General features: G+C 43.6%; 1 protein-coding gene across 11 annotated transcripts in view; it reads right to left on the bottom strand.

Annotated features, from left to right (window-relative positions):
- Window positions 1–2461: 2461 nt before the first annotated feature.
- Window positions 2462–14802, bottom strand: part of BRSK2 (BR serine/threonine kinase 2) — a 305642-nt gene continuing 293301 nt past the window's right edge. For 4 of the 11 annotated variants that reach the window (XM_064714734.1, XM_064714737.1, XM_064714735.1 and 1 more), the window contains 2 exons: window positions 5762–5826; window positions 2462–5069 (listed from right to left, as the gene is read on the bottom strand). In XM_064714734.1, coding sequence (XP_064570804.1) covers window positions 4617–5069; window positions 5762–5826 — 518 coding nt within the window. In that variant the 3' untranslated portion in view covers window positions 2462–4616. The other 7 variants (XM_064714736.1, XM_064714740.1, XM_064714743.1 and 4 more) reach the window with 4 other exon arrangements.

Below are 14802 nucleotides of genomic sequence, written 5' to 3'. Positions count from 1 at the left end.
ATACAACTGGTTGTATACAGCTGAAATGAAGCAAAGGTAGGGAGGGGGACTAGCGCTGCAGACTTCCCTACAGAACACAATCCCTGTGGGCATTCTGCTGTGCTATTTCAGAAAATGTCCGAGCCTGATGGGTTAAACGCACTGTCTGAATCACCAGGAAAGAAGGCATACCCTGTGACAGAGGACACAGAATTAGCACTACCTGGAGGCCTCACACAGTGCCATTGTCTTTACAAACGACGTTTTTGCCTAAGCTCAGTGAGAGCCATTAGAGCTCAGTCATTTGCATCCCATCACTTCCATTAAAGCCAGCCTGACAACTGAGGAAGTTGTCACGCATTGTTTGCAAAGCCCGGACAATTTGCATTAGCGCTCTCCAACACAACCAACCTCTTTCTCAGCCCCCAGACTGACATGTGGCAATGAGATTTACCCTCCTGACTATAGACTCAGCTGCTCATTTGATGCATATACACCATTATTGCTGCATATAGCACGTGTCAGATACCGGTTCAATTAAAAACTGTTCACCTTAAGCACATTTTCCAGGTATACATGTGTCTAAACTAACATCAACTTGCAAAACAGACAAACAGAGAATGCCAACTGGAGTATTACACACTTGCCTTGTCTTCAGTTTACTCCTTGAAGGTCCTATGCCGCGTTGCTTCACCAGAGGAAATCAGACAGATGAACTTCAAACGCAGGCAATTTTTTAGCTACTGAGTCCAAAGAGGTAAGCTCTCCAAGAGAACCAAAGAGCTACAGAGGTCAGAACCTCAGCTAATGAAGTGCAGGTGGCACTTCATCTCCCAGCACCTCATCAGCCATCACCTGGGATGGGGTTTGGATCAGGGCAGTAGCCCCCACCTGGCAGCAGAGACAATCCAGCTACCTCAGTCACAGAGGCAGACCAAAATCCCCAGCTACATTTACTACTTGATTTCAGATTTAAGGTGTAAAATAAGAAGGCTGTTGTGTGGACAACAGTTTAAATTAGAAACTCAGTTTGGTCAAGAAGCACGCCCCTCCTATGCACTACAAATACAACACCATGTTGCAAACGACTGCGCTAGAACATGGCCAACCAGAAAGGCAGAATAAATGTGGGCAGGCCAAAGCATGGGGTCCTCCACTTTGCAAAATTGTTTTCTTCTTATAGCTTTTGAAGACCATAATTAGCAGTACTGGGGATGCTAATTGTGCATAGTACTGGACACATGAACAGAGGATAGAAGTTCATGAATGCTGAAAAGAGAGAGTGAAACAGAAAAAGCAACAGCATACACCTGCTGCCACAGTGCATTAAATCCCATTTCCCCTCACACTGCAGCCCAGCACATCTTTGTACTTACAGAGATGCAAATGACGTACAGCTGCTTCCCAGTTCGGGGTTTGCAGTGCTGCAGAGACCAAATCCTGCAGCACTTGTGATTCTCCTCATCTTTTCATCTTTGTCTGCTCCTCCACTCCCCTCCAGTTCTAGCAGACCAATGAATCCCCCAAAGGCCCTATAAACACTCTGGCTTTTTCCTAGATGAGACTGTATTTTGTATGGCTGCTGCTTGGGTGCCCCTGGCAGGGCAGAGTCTCCCAGCCACCCTCACCTCACCAGAGCCTCCCTGAGGCCGAGGCAGCACTATGGAACCTTCCAGAAGGTTTCCCCCTGCCTTCCCTCCTTGGTGGGCGGTGCTTGCCCCTCACGGCTCCTGGTGGGAAACCCTGGCTGGCCTGGCTGGGGCAGCCCTGGAGAGGGGACAGGAGAGGGGACACGAGGGGGACACGTTCGGAGCTGGCCGGGCTGTGGTGAGCACCAGGCCAGGGTGTGCCCAGGGCCAGCGCCACGGCCCTGCTGTGAGCCCGGGCCTGCCACGCTGCCCCAGCCCTGCGGGAAGCACCAGGCAGGGCAGAGCCAGGAGGTGAAATGCTGGGTGCAGTGATAAATCCAGGGAAAAGGCACGGAGGGCAAGGTGTGACAAACCAGCAGCCACATGGGCTGCCCAACCAACCAGTGACATACCCTGGACCCACACGTGCCAGGGACATACCTGAGCAGATTTTTCAAATGTGTGTGACTGAGCGTTTCAGGCAGGGAGGTGCAGCAATCCTTCCTACAGCTAAATCTGGAAGCAGCTCAGGTTAGAGAGGAGAACAATCACCAGCAGCCACAGTTTTTGGTACCGTGGTTTCCATCCAGACCAGACCTCGGTGCGGTTGCAATTGCTCTGAAATGTGGATTAAGCTTTTGGAACACATGGCTGCAGAAAGCCAGGCCTAGAGGGTTGGGCTGTCCTTGCTCCTCCTCGGGCCCTGGCGTTCGTTCCATGCCAGGAGGACGCTGCCTTCCTTCAGCTGCCATCTTCAGCTCCTGCAGTGCAGAGGCCATGCCACGGCACTCACTGGCTCTGGCACCGGCCAGGAGCTGGTTTTCACGGACATAAACAGGACACTCAACAGCTGGTATCTTTACTGAATGAATTTATTGGTTTTTGAACTAAAGTTGCTCACAGTTATTTAACAAGGGATACATCAGATTTTTTTGTCCATTTCAAACCATTAAATAATGTCAGTTTGTGTCTGTATATGTGTGTGTGCGCGAGTGTGTGTCTTCGAAGTACAAAATAGGAAGGATAACAAGAGGTATTGCTTTCATTTATTCTTATATCTTGTGTGAGTAATCCCCTTCCTGCTTGTACCACATGGGTTTTGCTGATATAGGTATTTTTAAATTATTATTATTATCTTGTATTGAAATCCCAGCCTTTTGTAGAGGTACAATGTAACAGAAGCATCAAAATCTATACACAAGGGAAGAGAAAAGAGGGAAAAGAAGGACGGGGGTGATGGGAGGGGAGCTTGGAGGAGAAGTAGAGAGAGGGCAGAGGCAGGAAAGACAACGAAAGCAAAAGAGACTAATTTACAGCAATGTCATGCAATTAAAACTGCCCCCCTCTCCTGCACCCTTGCCTCCCCCCCTCCCCAGCCATCACCCCCTGGTGTCTGACATGCACACAGCAATACGAGAGAGAAAAGTTTAAGAGTAGGGAAAATAAATAAATAAATAAATAAAGCAAAAAAATTAAAATAAATCCCTCCCATTTGGGGGAATGGGGAAACAGGGCAGAAGTCAAAGGTCTTTGCCCCAGTTGTGTCTTTAAAAATTCTTTTTAATCTTCAAACCTATGTACAAGTAAAACTGGTCCAAGAAGGGGAAAAATGATTAAAAAAACCAACAACGACAACAACAACAAAAAAGAACTCATCCAACATTATCATTAAAAAAAAAATCTTGCGATACAACATACACCCATAGGAACCCAACGAGCAGCAATCGAAGGTCATAAAAGAGCTGAACACTAATGCTAAGCCTACATTCTTAAAATCTCAGTCAAGAAATACTTCTCACTGTGTTTTGTCTTCCACGTGTAGAACCACATTTTTTTTGTTTGTTTAACCTTTGAGCTTGGGCCAGAATAAGTTACACTTGGTCACATAACTCTTGAGGAGGAGGAAAAAAGGTGGCAATTCTTCTTTCTCAAAGTCACAAAATGAACACTTACAAGGTTTCTGTGTCTTTTTTCCCCCTCCTCTGCAAAATAAATAAGAATCAATGTTGCCTCTACACAGTTATTAAACAGAAGATATATCTAACAGCTTATTTTTAAATATATATATATGTATATATAAATAACCAAGACCTAATAACTGAAACACAAAAAAAAGGTCCCCATCCACCCAATCCCACCCTCCTCCCTTTCAAAAGAAAAAACAAAACAAAACAAAACAAAAACTTTATAAAAATATCTTGCAGTAAATTTTAAAGTTTACAGTAGCTTCGTGATTAAGTCTCCCATTGCCCTGACTCCACCTTGTCTTGCTCTGATGAACCAAGTGCCAGTGATTTTGCACACACACACACATACACACAGAGGAAATAAAACCCAATATAAGTCTCTTTTCTTCCTCCTCTTCATCTTCTTTTTTTTTTCTTTTTTTTTCTTTTTTCCTTTTTTTTTTTAAGAAAAAAACCACCCAAGCCAACAAATGAAACTGATAACTTAAAGAAATAATAATACTGATATCAATGCAGCACTAGCAACACAACAATTGCCTCTAAATGCAGGGTGTGGTGGAGGATCCAGCTGGTTGAAGAAGGTCCCAGCGCGGTGGCACAGTGGCAGGGAGTTGACAGGTGGGGAGGAAGGTGTCGAAGGAGGAGCAGCAGTAGCAGCAGCGGCAACTGTGCCTGGTGATGGGAGAGACAGTCCTTGGCAGAGTCTTGTCCCTCTTCTTTGCTACCAGAAGTTGCCTTTTCCCTAAGTTTTAATGTTTTGTTTGTATGTGTTTATTCATTGAACCCCCTCTCCCTCCTATGTTTACTCCTTTCCCCTTCCAGCAGGTTAAAAAGCAAAATGATATAGTATAAAAAAACCAATTAGTTGTGTGTGTGTATATATATATGTATGTATGTATATTTATACATAAATATACACACATATATACATGTATATATAAAAAAAGGGGGCAAAAGAAAAGGAAAAGGTGGTGGGGAGAAAAAAAAAAAAAGATAAGAAAATCCCGTGATGAAGCTCCCCAATATTGTCTTGGTTCAACGCTTAGTTTTGAGTTGCTCCTGGCTGGTTTCTGATGAGAACGCGCTCTGGATTCATGGAACACTGCGCTCCCGCTACACCCGTCTCCTTCCCCACACCCTCCCTCTCCGGGCTGCGATCACCTGCGCGGACAGAAGTTGCCAAGGGTAAATAATTCACTCCAACAATCTGCAACCTCCTTTGAGCCCAGACTCTGCAATCCCATAACTGAGCACATCTCTCTGGTGGAGCACCAAAAAAGAAAAAGAGAGGGGAGAAAAAAAACCAGGCGTGCACTGGGGAGGTGACTGGGGAGAAGTGGGGAAGAAGCCCACTTCCTGAAGGGAGAGGGGAGGCTGGGAACCTCAAACAGGACTGGTCCTTGGACAGTCTACATCGGTTGCCTTCCGTCAACAAGTGTCCGCAGAGCACAGAAGGTGAAGCCGTGGCTGACATGTTAACTTTTCGGGATAATTCCTGGTAGCAGAGCGGAAACAAGTGGTGTCGTCAGAAACACAGAGAGAGCATGAACAGAACAAGAAACAAAACAAAAGAAAACAAAACAAACCCAAAAAAAAATCAAAAAAGAAAAAACCAAAAAATCAGGAAGGAGAAAAAAAGCAAAACATTCAAAAAAAGGGAGGAAAAAAAACCAATCGAAAAAAACCACAACCCAAGATCTGGTGAACTGGGTTTGTCATCTGTGCTACCTTTTCTTTTCTTTCTTTTCTTTTCATTCTTTCATTCGTTTGTTTTTGTGTTTGTTTCTGAGATATATATTATATATCATATATAAATATATATATGTATATATATACAGTCATTCCTTCATACAAAATTTGTCTATAGACAGTTTTGTACTGTTGTGGCAAGGTATATACATCCTTCTAGTTTAGAGGCTAGCTTGCTAAGGAATATTCTTTCATTCTTTCTTGCTTTTTTTCTTTTTGTTTTGTTCTGTTTCCTTTTTTTTTTTTTTCTCTAAGTTATTTAATTTTTTATGTGTTTATTTAAGGTTGGTCTTGTAGGCCGACTGATGAGACCATCTTTGCCTTGTCTTTGCCAGCAGGGTACTTATTGTCTCCTCTAGACCCATAGTCATTAGAACCGGAATCGCTCCGCTTGCTGTTTGCGCTATGCTTGGTTGGCGTGCCGGGGGGATGGCTCACCTGCCCGTTCTTCTCGTCTGAAAAAAGTTGTTTAATTACGTCAAAGAAGTTACTCAATGGGCTGCCTGGGTACACAAAACAGAGGAGACAAAAAAAGAAAGAAAGAAAGAAGGAAAAAAAAAAACGAGAGGGAAAGAGAGAGAAAAAGAGAAGAGAAAGAGAGAGAACAAACAAACAAATGAACAATGGGGTTTTTAACGAGAAGAACATGATGAGGAGATCCAGAGCCACGTGCGTGGGGGTGTGTGGGGGATGAAGACAATGAGCAGGAAGAGGAAGAGTGTTTAGAATGGGACACCTACAGAAATAAAGAACCTGGGAGCATAAAGCACCTAGGGGGAAGCTCCTAGTTTTTTCCTGAGTGGGGAAGCATTGCTGTCTCACCTGGCAGGAGGACACAGTACCACGTGACTGAAATAGGTCAGTCCATTACTAGGATTCACTCGGCCACTCCACATGGAAATGTCAGTGACTGTAATGCTGGACACAGGCAAATCCCATCCTACTCCTGCTGTTACAAACACGGGGTATTTCCATGTGGCTGCCCATTGATGCTTTATTTGCGGCCTTGCTAATCTCTCTGTCTACAACAGGCATCAGGCTTTCCTTGCTTGCATTTTATTTCTTTCTGAGTTTCTCCTTGCTGCCCTGTCATGACTAAGCCTGAAGCCCTGAGTGGTCCCAGGGAAGCATCATTTGGAAAATGAGCTATGGCTGAGCGTTGCCATCTGTGTGTGCGGTCTGTGGTTTGCACTCGCAGGCTTCTGAGCACCTTCAGATCCTCCCTAAACAGGTACTTGGAAATGAAGATGCTGAATGTGGAAGCAGGCTGTTACACATCTGCCTGCTTCTGCCAGGGTCAAGACCTACCACCTCACTGTCCTGAATTTATGCTCTCTCCACAGCACAGCCTCCATGGCACCGGCATGCTTTCCAGTGCAGTTAGGAGCCAGAGAGGGAGGCAGAGCTGTGTGCTGCTGGAACAGGCATCTCCTTCAGCCAGCCCCTAGATCAGGCTGCAGTGTTAACAAGGACCGGGCACATGCGTACAGCCTTCTGCACCACGTGGGCCTCCAGGAAGCATGGTTATATGCTCTTAATCTGCTTCTGTCTTAGAAGGTCTGCAGAAGGTCATACTTGAGGAAAGGCTCAGGAATTTCTAGTCCCCTTTCATTTTCTTGGATTGGGGGATTAATCTTTACCAAACATAGGAGGGGGTCACTCTTTGAACATGGATATTGAAGGTGTTTTTTATCCGATGTACACAATGGAGGTGATGCCTGTTCATGATCATTAAAACCCCATGATGGTTTTCTCAGTATTGGGACTGTTGGCTCTACCATTCTATCACATTCAAATAATTTCTATCTCCAGCTCTTGGAAGGAAATGGGCCCCTTGTATCTGCCTTCCAATGTGGCAGAATGCTGCGAAGAGTGGAACCTTTCATCCCCAGGATGGGAACATTCTGTCAGGAGCAAAGGGCTTCCTCATAGCAGAGACTGGTGGATACTGGTGGCTTGGTCATAATGTACTTCACTTTAATTCCAAACATAAGCAACCCAGTAACTACAGCAGGCAAGCACCTTCTGCACACAGCAATTTGACTGAAGAGCTTGTTGAGTACTTTCTTATTCTCTAACAGAAAATGCAAGACAGACATCATTGTCTTACACAGAGAAAGAGGAAATGCATAGTATTTGTGCTTTGCAAAACTGAATCTGTTACTCTTTTTTGCCTGCCCTATGCTAACCAGGTAGTGGCTGCTTTCCCCCTGCTTGTTAATGGGCATTCAGAAAAATCAAATGGCTGGTAAATAGAGTGAAGAATCCTAATCTAATTCATTCCTTGACTTCCTGTGCCTGCTGCTTTGTGGCCAATGTTCTGCTTGCCCTGGTTCTGTCACTCAGTTACACTAAAGCTAAAAGCAACAGGCTGTGAGTTTCTGGAAGGGCATCATTCACCCAGCTGACTGAAGCCTTAGTGATGGGCACAACCAACCAACCAGGCAAAGCACATATCTCAATTTCCAACTGAGAAGAGAAAGGCTTTCACTAAACTCAGTCACTTCAGGCTCAGACCTCCATGAGCTCCACCTGATCCCTTCCACATGCATGCAAATGCTTGGGAAAGGGGGTATCTGTTGCACATCTATGACTTCTACATTAGAGATTTCCCTAAGCCCCCCTAAAACTGTTTTAGGTTTGTGGGCACACACATTGTGCAAACTCATTTTTATCTACTCAGATTCATTTATACTTCTTTTAAGTGGAGACCATTTTTCAATGAAAAGAGAAAAAAGAAAGCAAACACTCAGCCTTGAATGCAGGAATGTGGGCAGATCTGGTTCTCAGGTGGCTTTGGACCCCTCATCTTCATAAGCAAATGGAGTCAGCAGAGAGAATGAAAAAGAGCACTGAAAAAAATGCTGGAGAGGAAAAGACTTCTGGGTTGGGAGAAAAGAGTAGGGGAATATCTCTAGTTATTCAGCTGAGCAGTTTATTTAACAAGCTTAGAGGGAAAGATGAGGGCAGAGTAAGCAGGGCTCTGCAGGAACTGGGAAGGTTTTTTGTTTTCATATAGACAGGAACAGTGACAAAAGTACAACTTGCAAGAATGGAGCAATAAAACACTTTAGAAATCATACACCTTGTATTTGCTGAGTCCTGATACAGGACTTTTTAGTCATCCTACTAAAATATGCAGCTCATGTTTCATCCACCCTTTCTCCACCCCATGCCCTACCGGCTTTCAAGTGCCTGGAGATTTATTGCAGCAAAAGTATTTAACAGTCTACTTTTCTTTGCCTGTATCACTGCTGGATTCCTTACAATCATTGGTTTTTAGTTAAAATTTTAATGGGAGGTAAGAAAATCCTTAGGGATGTTTAGAGAGCTACTGAAAATTAAAATAGGCCATTTCACTAACCCTTTCCTTCCTTTGCCTTTTGTACTTGAAATTAAATAGTAGGTAATAATGCCCTCCTGTCCTGGCAGTCAAGGAAAAACTGATGCTGGGCTGGTGGTTCATACTGCTCTTTGGATAGACAAGGAGTCCTCACACTTTTACTCTGGAGATACCCAAGAATGGGTCAGCTGTGCTGGAAGCATGAAAATGGTGCAGGGTGTTGTTCCTGTTAGTTCTCAGTTCCCTTTGAGGTTATAAATCCAGTAAAACAAGACTTGAAAATGCAGGCGATGATGGATTAGAATAGGTTTTTCAGCAATCTTCCATGCCTAGAGTTCAGTGCAAGATGTGTCATAGGCTCTTACACCTGTAAGTCCATCAGGGGGCCTCAAAAAGGCTGCCTTTCTCATTTCACAAAGTGAGATGACATCCCATTTCCTCTGGACAGGGATGAAGGTTTGGCTCAGTGATTCTTCAGAACATCCCTGGTGTTTCATGCACAGACTAAGGTCTTCTTTCCCCTTGAGAGCAAATGTTCATCAGCACAGAGCAAAGAAAGTGTAAAGGGTAGAAAGGGTGAGAAACCGAGAGAAGGATCAAAGGCAGGAGGGGAGGCTCAGAGCATTAGGTTTATGTCTGTTAGGAGGAGATGGATATGTGCAGTTCTGAGTTAGACCAAGGAGCTGTTTGCTGCAAGACAAGGAAAGGGAATGGGTTTGAAAACAAGCACTGAAGCTTATGAAAGGGTCATGTATTGAAGGGGTGCTGAGAGAAATATATTTCTGGAGAAGGGACTGGTTTGGGGCACCTGTGTGCGGCACTGTCACAGCTAAATATCATGAAAGAAGTCAAAACTGTGAATGGATTTGAATACAAGCACTAAAAGGAAGAAACAGGGCTAGAGATAGACACAGCAACATAGAAGGAAGCTGGGCAGGCAGTTTGCACCAAGCCTCACAGTCCTGACAATTTCATCTGCTGTTCTTAGGAAGCCTGTCTGACACTGACCTAGGCCCAGTGGTGTCACCACTTTGAGAAGCCAAGTGAAAATGGAGCACCTAGGTAAGAGAGGAGGAAGAAAATAAGGGAAATCACTCCAGGCATCACAAGTGATACCAGGAAAGGATGTACCTTGCAAAAACCCTGCTCTCACTTTGTAAAGACCTCACAGCTCTCCGCAGAACATAACAGGAGGTGGTGAACAAGCAGCTTCAGGACAAGCCTGAAGGCTTCAGTTACTGATTAAGTCTGCTGTTTTGTAACATTTTTAAGACAGTCAGATAAGGACTTGCCCCTCTTTTCACTGCAGCAAATAGCAACATTCCCATTGACTTCACAGAAGCAAACCCTGAGGCACTTCCTTCTCCTGTGAAACCATCTCTCTGAAGCCTATGTACTGTTAATGCATTAATCCTTGTGGTGCTGAACACAAAAGTTGCACAAAATAAATATGCCATCTGTGGGATTATCCTCTGTCTTTTCTTTCTGTATAGCCTGAGATGTTTTGGGTTTCTGCATGTATATCTTGGGCTTTGGGAGAAAGTGAATGGGAAAACATAGGTCACCAGTGGGAAGAGACACCTTTTCTCAACCTGACTTATCTTACTTCTTTCCCTGTTGCTTTCACATCATTCCTGACTGTCTTTTGCCTGCCTCTGTTCCTGAGGTTTTCCTCCTATACTCATTCCTTACCGTTTGGCCCATGTCTTTTTCATCCCTAGGTGCTCTGTTTTGATAGCAGCTGTGGTTTCAGTGAACCATGTACCAAAAATCCAACCTCTTTCACGTAAAGCATTAAAACACTCCTTAATGGGTGATAATCCATTTCCTTTCAAATCAATTTTGCTACTTTTATAGAGTTCTAGCCCACTTCGTTAAGACAAGGCATTTTTTGATCTGTTTGCCTTCAGAAACAAATGACTTAAAATATAGAACTCACTCCACGAGTAAGTGCAGTGAAAGGGATGACAGAATAATAAAGTGGCCCATTCCTCTTCATTTAGTTGCAGACCATGTAGGAGACTCCCCCCAGACTGAAAAGGCCCCAGCCTGTACAAATCTAAATCAGGCAGATACCTCACTCAGCTCACTAGCTACCGACAGAAAGTCCAGGGAACAACTCCAGTTTCTTGGCAGGAAACCTGAACTGCAGCTGGAAAAGGTGACTTACTTTCCAGAGCTCTTAGACTCTGCCAGAAAAAATGCCAACTGAAAATGGTGTCTGCAGGAACAAACTGCAGAACTACTGCAGAACTGAGGAGCTACTCAAGTTATCACACAGCACTGCCACAGGCATCCATGCCACCAGCAGGTGGGAACTTCCAACTGCTACTCCTCTGGGCAGACCTGAACAACCAACCTGAAATTTAATTGTTCTATAACCCATTCTTGTTCTTACTCCCCTAAAACATCCCATTCTCCTCTGCAGGAGGGTGGCCCAATATTTGTGTCTAGCATCCAGATGGCCATTCTTTGTCTTGCACATTTTTTCTCTCACTCTCATAAACACACAGAGAAGCTGAGATCCAGTTCAGCCTCTCCTCACAGTATTACTGAGACAGGTAGCTCTGGAATAATGAATTAGGGAATGGTGAATAAAGGCAGCAAAGCCCCGAAGGGATGAGGCCCATTTCCTTGCTGCTGCCTCCTGCACAGCTAAGGCATGAGTAAGGAATCAGAAACCAAACTGTCTGTTACTGATGAAAAGCTCTGGCCAATCCAGCACCACCACGTAACATTCAAAAAAGGAGACATGATGATGGAGGGGAGGGAATCATACATTCATTTGGACAGCTGGTGGCACTGAAAGAGCAGGCAAGGATAGTGGTGGGATGAAGAGATGCCAGATTCTGTTATGGAGTCACGCTCTTCTGGCAAATCGTCTGGTAAAGGTCCTAGCCCACAAATTTTTTTATCTACCAGTCCTTTTACACAGATCTACCTGCACAAGTGTGTGCTGAGAGGGGAAACTGATGATCCACACCCATAAAGCCACAGCAAATGACAGTACTGTTGCTACCCATTCTCTTAGAGATTTCTGCAGCTTTATTCCTATCTTTTCTGCTATAAAATGTCAGAAATGTATTGGCACTTAATAATACAATTTTGATCTTTCCTGCCAGATGGATGTTCACATATTATGTTAGGGGTTTCAAATTCTTCAACCTGTTCCTAAGGAGACAGATGACCTATGCATGCTGGTGAAATGTTGCTTCCTCATTTCCAGTGAATAAATCACTTCAAAAGATGATTTAATCTTCTGGTAAGGTATCTCAAACTTAGCTTAGTCCAGCAAGCATTTCCATGTAGCTTCCTGGAACACTGGCTATCATAAATAAACACTGTGATCTTAACTAAGAGTGAGATATCTGTGTTTTCTGTATTAGATATTATTACAGAGAAAAAGATCTTGTACTGCATAGTAAAAATCTAACCACAGCTGTCAAAATATGATCTGACATGAATCAAATAGTTCAATACATCTGGATAAACTTTTAGTGCCAAGTTGCCTTTTTTGTGGCTACCTTCTTCTACAGTGCAAAAACATGAGCACGAATTGGAAAATAAATGTCTCCCCAGCACAGCACTAGACTGAAGACATACAACTACAGTATGTAGGGAGCCAGCCATTCCTTTGGACAGCAAAGGATACTGGCAGAATGGGCAGGGATAACTGGCAAACCTGGCTTGAACTCTTTAGAACCACTGACTTATCTTACTTGTTGTGATCCACCCATTTTGAATGAGTATGTGATCTCTCAGGGGGTCTTCTTCCTTTGGTCTCTCAGCTGGGCCACAATTTGAACTGGAGAGAAATCTGAGCCATGCTCAGCAAACCCAGCAGCCAGCAGATTTTCCAGGAATATTAATAAAACCCCCTTGTTCTGACCACCTCATGGTGTGGCAGTGTTAACAGAGCCTTTCAGCTGGGAGGGCAGTGTGTGCTTTTTTTCTGAAGGTTCTGACACCAATATTTCTGCCAACAGTTGCAACTTTTTGGCTGCAAATCATCAACCTCCTCTTCCATCAAACAGCTACTTTTAGAAGTGGGATTACTCTAATTAATGCCAATATGGGTCAGGATCACTTCCAAGAACACCAAGTCCAGGTATTTGCTGCTGTTACTAACACAAAAACAGACTCTAAATGAGCACTCACAAAAGATACAGGCTGCAATTGCAACCCAAAGGTGATGCAACCAGTTTGAAACTACAAAATGTTTCCTAACTTCTCAAGCAGATTGGAATACTACTGGCATGGGCTTGTGTCTGTATGAATCAAACTGTGATTGCTGGATGCTACAAAGAGAAACCTTTGCTGCAGTGTGGTTCTCTGAGGACACGTAGCCCATGGCCAGCAAGCTCAGACAGCTCTGAATAGGAGAAATGTCAAGTCCTAAACACTGGAAGCAAAAGGGATGAGAGAGATGCACTGATGAGATATTAAAGGCAAGTGGATGTGCTGTGCTTCTGGTTTGATCAGATCATTTTGGTGATAGCCATTGGTACCCACAAGGAACCAAAAAGCTTCTTGTTTAACTCTGATGCCAGGAATCCAGGTTTTCAGTTGTAAGCAGCAATACAAAATAAATGTTTAAAAGTAAATACAAGGCCTTCTTTCCAGCCTTCACAGGGTTATGGTCCAAGATTCTGCAGGAGTGTATGGTTGTGCAGTGCCTAACATGACAGCATCATCTGACTGGAGCTGCACCAGTTATCCAAACTAACCATCTCCTCCTCTTATCATCACCCTCTTTCCATGGAAGTGCCACTGATGTAACTAAAGACTTCACTGAGAATCATCAGGGATGGAGAATAAGAAGCAAAGATTGCCTTACTTACAAGTAAAATTCATCCTCAGATAGTGGCAGTGTGAAGACTGGGAAGTTTACAGTCTTCCTGGGTTAATCTCAGAAGCCAAAGTGGAGGAAAAGGCAGGATTTTCAGAGCTTCCTGTCAGCTTCCAGCACCTTGGCAAAACATACTTACCAAGGACTCCAAAAAACCGGGAATGGGTGGGAAGGGGAGGTATCAAAGGCTATATACAGCCCTACCATGAAATCAATCACCCAAAGAAATTCTCAGCTCACTAAAGGAAAGACTTGAAGTCACTAAAATTTGTGAAGAGAGACTCTTTGCTGACCAAGGACTATTGAAATGGCATCATGGGCTTCCGTGTGGTGTGCATCAATGGCTCCAGATCCAATGAGTTCAGTGTACAATAAATGATACTTGCTTTCTAATTCCCAGCTTTGTGGTTGAAGCTGAAGGGCTTTTCAGTTTATGTATTATCTTGATTTTCATTTTTAATGTAAAGGCTCTGCAGAACCTATTAGAACCTTAATTATACAACCTATTCTTCAGTGAGATAGACATAAATACCAGATTAGATGGTAATAAACAGTTCTCTCAATCCTGCTTCAAAAGAAACAGAATCCAGCTTGTCCTTTTACAGCTGTGCTGATTTTATAAGGCTTAACGACAGCACATAAAGTGGTAAAGCTTATTTGTCACTAAACTGATTTGGCTGAGAATACACACAGGAATAGATCAGCTAAAGTATCACTCCTCTAGATGTTTTTCAGGTTACAGCTGCATTTTATATGTAAATATTTTAATTTTTACAAGGTAAATTTAATCTTATGAACAGGCTTCAAGGAAACCAGTTTAGTCTTCCTGGCAACAGCAATGCCCATTCCCCTGCTGAGATGGGTGAAAACATAAAATGAAATATTTCACCCCAGCATGCATTTCAATTTATTATAAGCCACATTCTTTTCTTCTATTGTGAAATACTATAGGTTGGCAGCAGTTTTCTGGTTTGCACAGGTAGGGTTGGTAGAGCAGCAGTTGTGTCATTTGGATATTGACAGCTCCTATGACAAACCTCATTGTTCAACATTAACTTTTTTCTCAATGCCAGTGACTTTATGCAAAATCACTCCTCAGACTGATGACCACTGCTAGCAGAAGATGAGATAACATTTAAAGGACTAAACGAATTTTCCTTGCTGTTGATTACAGCATTCAGTGGTTTATAGTGGGTGAAAACATGTTCCTCATTCCCACCAGAGCTTTCACATGGCTGAGCCAGGCTAAAGAACTTGATCAGCTCTCCCTACTACAGTGTTAACTCT

Source organism: Zonotrichia leucophrys, chromosome 5, assembly GCF_028769735.1.
Source record: "Zonotrichia leucophrys gambelii isolate GWCS_2022_RI chromosome 5, RI_Zleu_2.0, whole genome shotgun sequence".
Taxonomy (NCBI): domain Eukaryota; kingdom Metazoa; phylum Chordata; class Aves; order Passeriformes; family Passerellidae; genus Zonotrichia; species Zonotrichia leucophrys.
The sequence above is the reverse complement of the archived record's forward strand: the minus strand, read 5'-3'. Positions and strand labels throughout refer to the sequence as shown.